At 35.7% G+C, this 10,194-nt stretch overlaps 1 protein-coding gene across 5 annotated transcripts in view; it reads left to right on the forward strand.

Moving 5' to 3' along the window:
* AP3B1 (adaptor related protein complex 3 subunit beta 1) overlaps positions 1 to 9,725 on the forward strand; it is a 356,383-nt gene extending 346,658 nt beyond the window's left edge. For all 5 annotated transcript variants that reach the window (XM_044266584.1, XM_044266594.1, XM_044266568.1 and 2 more), the window contains one exon: positions 9,001 to 9,725. In XM_044266584.1, coding sequence (XP_044122519.1) covers positions 9,001 to 9,154 — 154 coding nt within the window. In that variant the 3' untranslated portion in view covers positions 9,155 to 9,725. The remainder of the gene's footprint in view (positions 1 to 9,000) is intronic.
* Positions 9,726 to 10,194: the final 469 nt, after the last annotated feature.

The following is a 10,194-nucleotide window of genomic DNA, read 5'->3' on the forward strand; positions in this document are numbered from 1 at the left end:
TTCAGTAACAAAACAAAAACGATTAGTAAAATCTGTACCAGTGCCTTTTTTAATGTCATTTAAAATGAAGTGGTAATTACTTTTTATATTATAATAACAGAAATGAATACTTTATCCCTTCATTGAGTTGTATTCATGTTGTTAGGTGTAGTGTTCGGTATCATATTATCCTCCAGAATTAATGAGTTTATATATCTAAACTTATGTTACTTAATTGCCAATAACAAAACTGAAATCCCTGTGAGCTTTTTGAATGACTCCTTTTTTATTTTGTGACAGTTGCTTTTTAAGTTTATGAAGACTAGAACCAAAGCCATTCTTTTTTTTTTTTTTAAGATTTTTTAAGATTTTATTTATTTGATAGAGATCACAAGTAGGGAGAGAGGCAGAGAGAGGCGGAGAAAGGGAAGCAGGGAGCCTGATTCAGGGCTCAATCCCAGGACCCTAGGATCATGATCTGAGTCGAAGGCAGAGGCTTAACCCACTGAGCCACTCAGGTGCCCCCAGAGCCATTCTTGTATTTATTAATGGTAATTGATTTCAGATTACTTAAAAAACAAAAAACAAGTGTGAAAAGCATTTTGGATGTTAGTATTTTAAGATGGGAAATTTCACTATAGTGTATTATTCTTGGCTGGCCTATGTTCTACTTAATTTTTCAGGATCTTTTATTTCTGAGAGGACTTTTCAATAAGCATCAGAGTATTCTTTCTGACCATTCTATGAATAAAGTTTCCATTGTCTTGATTTTGGAATAATTTATTCCCACTGCTCTTAAAATTTAAATAGTTCTCACATTAAATGCCAAGTTAAAAAAAGAATTAATATAAGAATTATTTGAGAAAAGGGAATCTTCATTAATATGCATAAGTATGTAATTGCATAAAGTAGACATTTTAATTGAATACATAGCAGAAAATGGTTCCTACATATCAACAGAGAATGGCCTCCATTAAGAAAAAGTCAATTAAAAGAGCACAAGTTTTATGGAATTCATTTTAAAAAACAGGAGCATTTCTTATGTTATTAACTGCTTTACAAGATCAGTAGGAAACTGTGTATCTGTTGTTGGTTGATATGACATTTAGTTTTTATTTTCTAAATGAGCAGTAGTCTCAGAAAGCCAACCAGTAAACTATTGAGATACAACTTTATTTTCATTTCTCTGGTACTTGCTTGGTGATTGAAAAAGCTGCTCTTTGAGAACAAAACCATCCAATTGAGATCTACAGAGTTATGATCATTATGGCAACCTGCTATTTTCTAGATTACAGTTACCACATGATAAGGGGTAATACAGAAAGGAGAATTTAAATAAAGTCATCAAAAAAGCATTTATTAACCATGGAGCTGAACATCTTCATGTCCTGTGTTAGATATTCATATTAAAACATGTGAGATTATATGCATTGTAAAAGTCTTAAAGCATATTATTATAGCAGGACTAATAATATATAAATAAAGTATATACAAAGGGCAGAGTGAACCAGTAGATGAATGGACTGCAAAGAGAAAATGTTAATATTCAGTATGTTTAGGGGAAGAGAATTAGAGAGACTAGCATTGGGAATCTTAGGTACATTCAGAGCCAGGAAAAATTTCCTGTGTTCCTCTGAGAAAGAAATCAAGTAAGGGTTTATGACTGATGTTTGTATTGAACAATGTAGAAACCGTGGTGCATTTTCTTTTATTACATTGCTTGTCCTCTCATAAAGGTACTAATATATAGTGAGCAAAAAGAAGAAAGCTAAAAATCTGTAGTTCCAAAATCTTTAAAGCTTTTCTGTACAAAAGAAACCTGTGGAGGGTTGTGTAAAACTGGACCTACACCGGAGGACCCAGATTTGGTACATCTGGGGTATGGCCCAGAAGTCTGCATTGTAGCCAGTGGTCTAAGCAGTTCTAAGGCCACTAATGTTCCAGAGTTTACAATTTGAGACTGCCTCATGTTATCAAGAGTTAATGACAGCTATATGACACATGTTAAAGTGTATTTTTCCTGTTTTTGCATTTCCTTTTTATAGATTAAGAGCTGCTAATGGAGGAGATGTTCGATTCTTGGTTGTTTCTTATCAACATGCCGTTGTGCTCCAGCAACGGTATATTGTTAATTATATTAGTGTATTGTAGTCCTGTCTGTGAAACAGTCTGAGACCGCAAGTAGAAGTTTGTCTTTCAGCAGTCCCAACCATTTCACATTTTAATCCAGTTTCTGGAATTTTGACATTCAGTAACAGTGGTGTTGTTAAAAAGAGTTGTCATACTACCTACTCATCTTGCCCTTTCATGAACAGCAAACTGACCCTGTGAGGGAAAAATGTGATAATTTGAATTAAAATGAAAAACCTTGTCTCTGCCGTGATTCTGTTTTAGCTCTTATTAGCTTATTCAATAAGGCCCAAGACAGTTTTGGTTTTTGTTTTTTTTTAAGATTTTATTTATTTGACAGAGAGAGACACAGAGCAAGAGAGGGAACACAAGCAGGGGCAGTGGGAGAGGGAGAAGCAGACTTCCCACTGAGCAGAGAGCCCGACATGGGGCTCTATCCCAGGACACTGGGATCACCACCTGAGCGGAAGGCAGATGCTTAACAACTGAGCCACCGAGGCGCCCCCCCCAAAACAGTTTTTATTATTAACTTGTATTCAATACTTGCAGGCCTTTCCCCACCCCATGTATCTTAATCTGTGTTTGGATCTTGTTTACTGTATCACTTCTTGAATTTGCAAATTTTGAAAACGTGCAACTTATGAATAATTACAGTCTTAAGAGAATGAACATTGTTTTACCTATTGTTACTTAGGTCCTTAAGTATTAGGAAAATCTGGTACTGTGGCTAGAATACTGTATCCATAGCAACCTGGCAGTCAACTTTTTAATTTGCCAGCATACCTAAACACAGTTTATTTGTTTCAGGTTTAAAATCAATAATCTTTTTATTTAATTGAAGTACATGTAAAGAACGACTTGTTTCATTTCTAGGCCTTCAGCTCATCCAGTGAATCACTGATATGATATACATGTTTAATGGTTATTTATAGGAGAAATACTGGTATATACTACCATATCCATCATAAGATGCCTATGCTGTGCAAGTCCATTCAATAATTTTGAAGGCTTTTGACAGGTTTTCTTGGTGCTAAGGTTACAAACATGAATGGCATAGGTACTTCTTGTTGGGGTCTTTGATATTTGCCTTTCTTCTGTTCTTAGGTTGCTTAACCTTTGGGCTATTGTTTTTGTTTGTTGTTTTATTTATTTTTCCCTAGTAACTGTGAAATATTTAAATACCAGGTAATTTTGAAAGACCGTAATAGAAACAAGTGTCTTGGTGCCCTAATTTTATAAGCCCTGATACTATAGTAACCATACATCAGCTGTCTTAAATTTTTTTTTTTTTTTGTAAACAGTTGTTAGTATAAAGATATCAGGCTTTGGTCTTTTGTCCTGTGTAACAAATTTGGGATCTCAAAGGGGGCCAAAGATTCGTGGAACCTCTTTAGAAATCAGGTCTTTCTCAGGTTGGAGATTGTCCACTAGAGGGCAGCACGGCTTTTTTATCTGCTGCTTTGATCTCCGCAAGCTCTGTGAGCAGCATTTCATTGAAAAACAAATGTGGACCTCAGCTAATTTTTACATGGAAAGCATATTTTGATATTTCAGAAATCACCAAAACTACACAGCTGATTTTTCTTTAAAGCATTTTTTATTTAAGTTTTCTTTAATTCCACCATTTGTGAGGTAATACTCTGTAATGCAACAGTTTTACTGATAGGAATATATATAACTGTTTTCATGTAGAAATGAAAGAGAGGTATTCTTGATGATTTTCTTTCCGGTTTGATAATTTTATAAGGAATCAAAGAGAATGGGGTAAGAATTTATGTGTTTTACTATTTGCCCATCCCATCCCACCCCCACCAAATAGACAAACCAAAATACTTTGGAATAACTGGAATATTTCATGTATTCTTTGAGAAAGCACACTTAGAGGTATATTTAGCTTTCCTGTATAAAGAAAGAGGATGTATCACTGACAAGATAGTATGGAGAATCATTTTTTTATACCATGTTTAAAGACTGGAACAGATTACAGAGAATCCTAAGTTATGATGGTAGCTCTTTTTTTTTTTTTTTTTAAACTCTTTTCATCAGATTGTCAAAGGAAGATACTATAATATTGCTGGTTAATTTTTTTTTAATGATAGGAAAAAATACATTGCTTTGGATAAATTCCCTAAACTTGAATCACATGTAATTTTTTCCCTCAGTATTAATTCTCTTAGGTAATGGGCTAAACTTTAAAATACAATCTTATAGTCAACAAAATGGAATTTATTTTACAACTTACAAGTTCTCTGTTTAAAATGTTCTGCATTAACTCAACATAATAAGGACTTATCATTTTAAAATTTTTGTAAAACAATGCTCCAAATCATCAGGCTTTGGTATATGATGTTAGGATGCTTATTCAAACCAGTATTTCTTATATATAATGATTGTGTGACTTCATTACACATTTGTCAACTTTGAACTAATTATTTTTATACAGCTAGGGCAGGGCACTGCATCTTGTGATCGTCTTTCTTGCTAATAGGATTCTGTCTGCTTCAGCAGGCAGTAATTGAAGGCTTCGTGTACAGAGTAGGGGGAGAAAAAAGTTTTAGCCTGAGTGGGCCATTGTCACAGCTTCTGGTAACCAGTAGAACAGAAAACACGAGAAAATTGAACTCAGAATAGAAAAATCAGAAACCAGGAAGACTGCCCAAGAGAAGAAAAAGCATGTCTTAGAGCTGTTGCATTAAATGTAGCAAATACGATTCTATTTAAAAATTTTTATGTTGTGAATACCCTGGAGATTGATGCTGTCTCTCAGATAAATACTTTTTAATTCATGTTGTCCTATTAACATTGAAGTTGTTCAAACAATTGAGTTGTAGAATTTCTTTTCTTTCTGATAAAAACATTTATGGTCTATAGCCAGCTTCTCCATAAATCTAATAAAAAGTATGGTTTAAGTGCATGAGGGAATAAGTCCATGTATTATAGATAATAAATTTATACAAATTTGTTGTTGTTATCTGAGCTTTTTTCATAATTCTCTCAGTAGTTAAGACAAATTAACTTTTTTAGAAAAGTGGTATCTTCATTTAGGTTTGGCAAGCAGCTTATTTTGTCTTTTTCTTTAATCCTAAGAATTCTTACAAGCTTCAAAGATTAAATATCAATTGCTAGAGATAATAGACAAAAAGACATGTAATGGAATGAAATACAGATATATCTAAACAGTTTTACCTTCTCAATTGGAGATTACAAACAGCGAGTGCTTGGTGGTGGAATGAAAATGAAAAATAATGAAAAATACCTAGATGGTATCCTTTTAATAACATGGAGCCCATCATACATAGGCAATACATCTTTAACTGTCATCCTCTTATTTGTTCTCATTTGTGGTGGTACTGGTGTTCGAGGTTGGTTGGCCTCCCAGAAGTCTCTCCCTGTGTTACAGCTCCATTTAGGAAGGTTTTATATTTTTCATTGCCGGTGTGTCTTTTGAGGGAATGGGAGGTGGGGGGATATTTAAAATTTTTTAAATCTTTAAGGTCAGAAATTAAGAAGTTGTTATGACAAAGCACCTAGTCAAGCTGCTTTAAATTCCATAATGGTGCAAATTCAAGTACACAGTTTTGAAGGGAAAAATCTTCCCTCTTCAAGTTTTTGGAACAATAATAGATTATATGCATATTAGGTAAATAAGAAAACCTTAATTTATCAGTGCATTTTGCATATTTGAGAATGTGTATAATCCAGAATCAGAATACTTGGGTTCAAATTCCTGCTCAGCCATTCACTAGCTGTGTGCCCATGAGCAGGTTTCTCAACTTCTGTGGGCCTCAGTTCCCTCATCTATACTGTGATTCGCCTCGCAGAATCAAATGAGTGCCCGCTACACAAAGCACTTAATAAATGGCAGCTGTGGTTATAAGTACGGTAATCCAAAAACTTCACATGCCTTCTGAAAAAGTTTGGTCACAGTGTTCTTCTTCGTTTGAGGTCAAGTACGGAGGTTCTGATGTCAGCCATTAAATTTAGCATAGAAGTGTTTGACCAAGGCTGTCTTTATAATCAGTGTTTCTTATGTCTGAGAGCTAGCTGTGTGTTGTTTATTAACTGGTACTCTTTCCCTAACTGTCTTTCAGTGGATTTTTAAAACATAGCCTGTTCAGGCATTAAATGATTAAGAAATTTTGGGTGGTGGCTTTACTTTTCATGGACCACAACAAACCAGTTGTACTCATGCTGTGTTCCAATTAAATACATCCTTTTTGAACTGTGAAATGAGAATGTCAGAACATCTGATCTTCTAGTCTTCTGCTTTAAAACATTGCTTCCACCATTTGTGCCCACTAGAACAGAGACCTAGTTAAAAGGCAATAGCTTTTTCACCACCTAACAGATTTTATTGCTAGGACAGTTTGTTTAGCATGTTACCACCGTAGTGTAAGCAAAGACCTCTTTTCTTTCAGACCTCAGTTTTTACAGTATTGAGAGCTTTGTGGTAATAGGATTTCAAAAACATGTACAAGAGACTAATTTTAATCTCTGTAAACATACTGACGTCAAAATTGACGTTTGTCTCTGCTGAATTTATATTATTGTACCATCGACTCTAAGTTTTTAGTGGAAAAGAGATAAAATGTGCCTTGGGGCTGTACAACCCTGAAATTCAAGTGCTTTTGTGTCCCTATTCAGACATAATCTCCTTCTCTGCAGTCCCAAGGCACAAGTGTTAAGTAAATAAAGGGACTAATAAGACTATTGTTTACATAATTATAACCCTGTCAGACATAGGGACCTCTGTTGAAATATGTGTTAAATGAGGATTTGATGATGACCAGATCTGTGGGGGAAAAAAGTTACATAAATGAGTAGGACAGCAGAGCCACCTAGTATCATTTAGTTTAAGAGACAAGGTTTAACAGAAATACAGAAACAGGATTCTTCTATGAACCAGAAGAACCTCAAAAATGTGGACAAAAGAAATGCATAAACTTGTAAGGGGTATTAGGAAAGAGGGACCTTTGAGGGCTGGTGATTTTTGTGTTTTCTAAAAGATGGAATTAGGTACGTAGTTCCTTATGTCTTATGTGGACATCTGAAGAGCACACAGATGTGTATAGTATGAGAGCTTTAGAAAATCTCTTTAAAAACACTGGTATGATTTCTCTTTTTAAACTGGTCACTTACACTTGCTTCTCTCAAGTAGAAAAACTGCTCTGTCAGACTCCTTCCCAGTCTTCAGTGTGTTTGGAGAGAGCAGCTTTCCATGATTGCAGAAAACACAAGAATAAATGACTAGGAAGACTTCTAACGTACTTTACGAACAACCCACCAGCTTACATTTTAAGATGCAACCTAAAAGTTTGATAATATTTTCAATTATGTAAAATTAGTGTATTTGTTTTGCTTTTGAGTCATTATTCTGATTATTGTTGGGAAACTGATTTTCATGATTCTGTTTAGGTCAAAAATGGCTTGTTAGGTTTTGAAATAAAAAGACTCGAATGTGTTATAAGATCTTGATGTCATTTTTTTAAAACTCAAAAAAGAAATTACTTTTCATTTAAAGAGAATCTGCTTCCTGCTTAAGTGGCTAATATTTTAATTAAGTTGGGAGTGAAGTTTTTCTGAGTGTCTCCTGATAAACTCCCTCTTTTATGTTGATGGTAATTAAACAGATCCCTGAGGACACCGCAGGCTCTGCGCAGGGCCCATGCTAATTGTCAGACATGAGACACTGACCAGTTGGTTTGCTCTTGAATAGTCCGCAGCGTGCTGTCAGCGCAGCAGTTTTATTTTTATGTATTGTGAGCTGTTGTCAGGGCTAACTGGGTGCCATTGTGGCTGAAGATGTTGCGCAAATTGAGGCAGATGGCTCAGATTCAGACACGTGTCATACAGAAAGGGGAAAGGGGATTGGCCCTGCAAAGTGGGGTCACAGCAGGTCACAGACCTGCTCTACACTTGTTAGTGTTTTCAAAAGCTCATGTGCGGCAACTTTGTTTTTCTCCAGTCATCCCTGCAATCAAACCCCCTCCCCCCCCCAAATGCGTGGAACATGCTCCATGTGGAAAATGGAGGCCTAGGAGGGTACCGTCCTCTTCCTTCACATCTCTGGGGCTCAACTGTGCGTGCAGAATGAATTAGCAGGATTGACAGAAGTTCATTGTGCCTCCAACGGCTTTTCAGTCAATTGCAGTGCTTAAAAGGCTAGTTTTGCTTTTAATTCCATGTAATTAGTAGATTCTTCATGTCTTGGAATTTAGTAATGGAGCCTTAGACCTCAAGTTTCCTCTATTCTAAAGCAAAAAGAAGTATCTAACGTCCTGAACATTTAAAAAAAATCTAAAAAGAGGGACTGTGGTGTTATACCTGGCTGTCATGTGATTTTGTTACATATCATCATCAACATTAGAGATTGAATTTGAATATTTTAACATGCATGCGTGAATATTTGAAATGATATGAGTTTTATAATGTCCATAAAATTACCTAACTTCTTGCATAATCATTTTCACATACGAGGAATTAAAATTTCAAGCTCGTAGCTTTTCTTAATATGTTAAAAATAAAAATACAGTGGTTTATTTTAAATGGCCCTATGCATGGTAAAATATTAAATATCAAATGAATGACTCCCAAATACATATTAATGGAGAATTATTCACCTATATCTGTTATCCAAACTAATAAGTAAAATAGACTTCCTCTTCTTGTTCTGTTCTAACAGTGCACTAAAATTACCTACCTGTGGTAAGCATGGTGCTGGGCAGTTAATACTGATTTTTCAGAAGAATGCTTGGCTTTGGGTTTTTGGCAGTAGGGAACCTGTAAGAAATTACTGAGAAAAAAATTATTTTAAACCTATTTGAATCTGTGCTGTCTCCTTTCCCCCACCCCCCTCCCATGATAAAAGTCCTCTCTTTTTTTTTCCTTCAGGTTTGCAGCTAAAACTGTGCACAGTGGGTCGTTGATGCTCGTCACAGTGGAGCTGAAGGAAGGCTCTACAGCCCAGCTTATCATCAACACTGAGAGAACCGTGATCGGTTCTGTTCTGCTGCGGGAGCTGAAGCCTGTCCTGTCCCAGGGGTAACCTGCTTACATCTGGACTTCAGAATCTGGCACAGAACAAAAGTGCCTGGCATCCACTACTGCTGCCTTTCATTTATAATAATAGCCCTTCCATCTGGCAGCGGGGGAAGAATACACTCTTGACATTCTTGTCTCCTGCTTTAGAATGCTAGTGTGTATCTATCATGTATGCAATACTTTCCCCCTTTTCGCTTTGCTAACCAAAGAACATATATTTTACTGTCAGTTTTCTCAACTCTTGAATCCATGTGGCATTTTCTCTGTCCTGCTACTTCTTCTGGCCTTCTCCTCGTCCTTCTCTTTTTTCACAACAATGGACAGGAATTGAGTATTTTAAGTTCATTGGAAATCACCCTCCCTCCCGGTGTAAACAAAAATTAGCCTAGAAATAGTCTAAACGGCCTCTCAGCTTGATATCTGAAAATTGGGGTAGCATACTTTTTAGAATTAAATACAAAAACAACAAGATCTCTGCAAAATTTTGTTCTACAAATTTCCTGGTATTTTAATTGGTTATTGACAACGCTTGTCATGAAATCATCTCTGAATAATAAACTAGCATATGAATAACATGTGTCTTTGCATTTTTAATAAGAAACTGTGTGTAATCCCAAAGTTCATAAGCTGATATTTCTTTATTTTAAAGTAAATGGTTTGAGTGTTATATTCTGCAAAGAAGAAATCAGTGGGGGTTAGTTAGTAAAAGAAAAACCATTTTCAGGGGCGCCTGGGTGGCTCAGTGGGTTAGGCCGCTGCCTTCGGCTCAGGCCATGATCTCAGGGTCCTGGGATCGAGTCCCGCATCGGGCTCTCTGCTCAGCAGGGAGCCTGCTTCCCTCTCTCTCTCTCTGTGCCTGCCTCTCTGTCTACTTGTGATTTCTCTCTGTCAAATAAACAAATAAAATCTTTAAAAAAAAAAAAAAAAGAAAAGAAAAACCATTTTCAAACTCAGGTAGATTTTCTAATTGTGTTATAGAGTAGTTAACTCCAAGAAAAAAAGTTGGTATATTTAATAACAACAACAAAAATCATCATGTTGTGA

Source organism: Neovison vison, chromosome 1 (genome assembly GCF_020171115.1).
Source record: "Neovison vison isolate M4711 chromosome 1, ASM_NN_V1, whole genome shotgun sequence".
In the NCBI taxonomy this organism is placed as follows: domain Eukaryota; kingdom Metazoa; phylum Chordata; class Mammalia; order Carnivora; family Mustelidae; genus Neogale; species Neogale vison.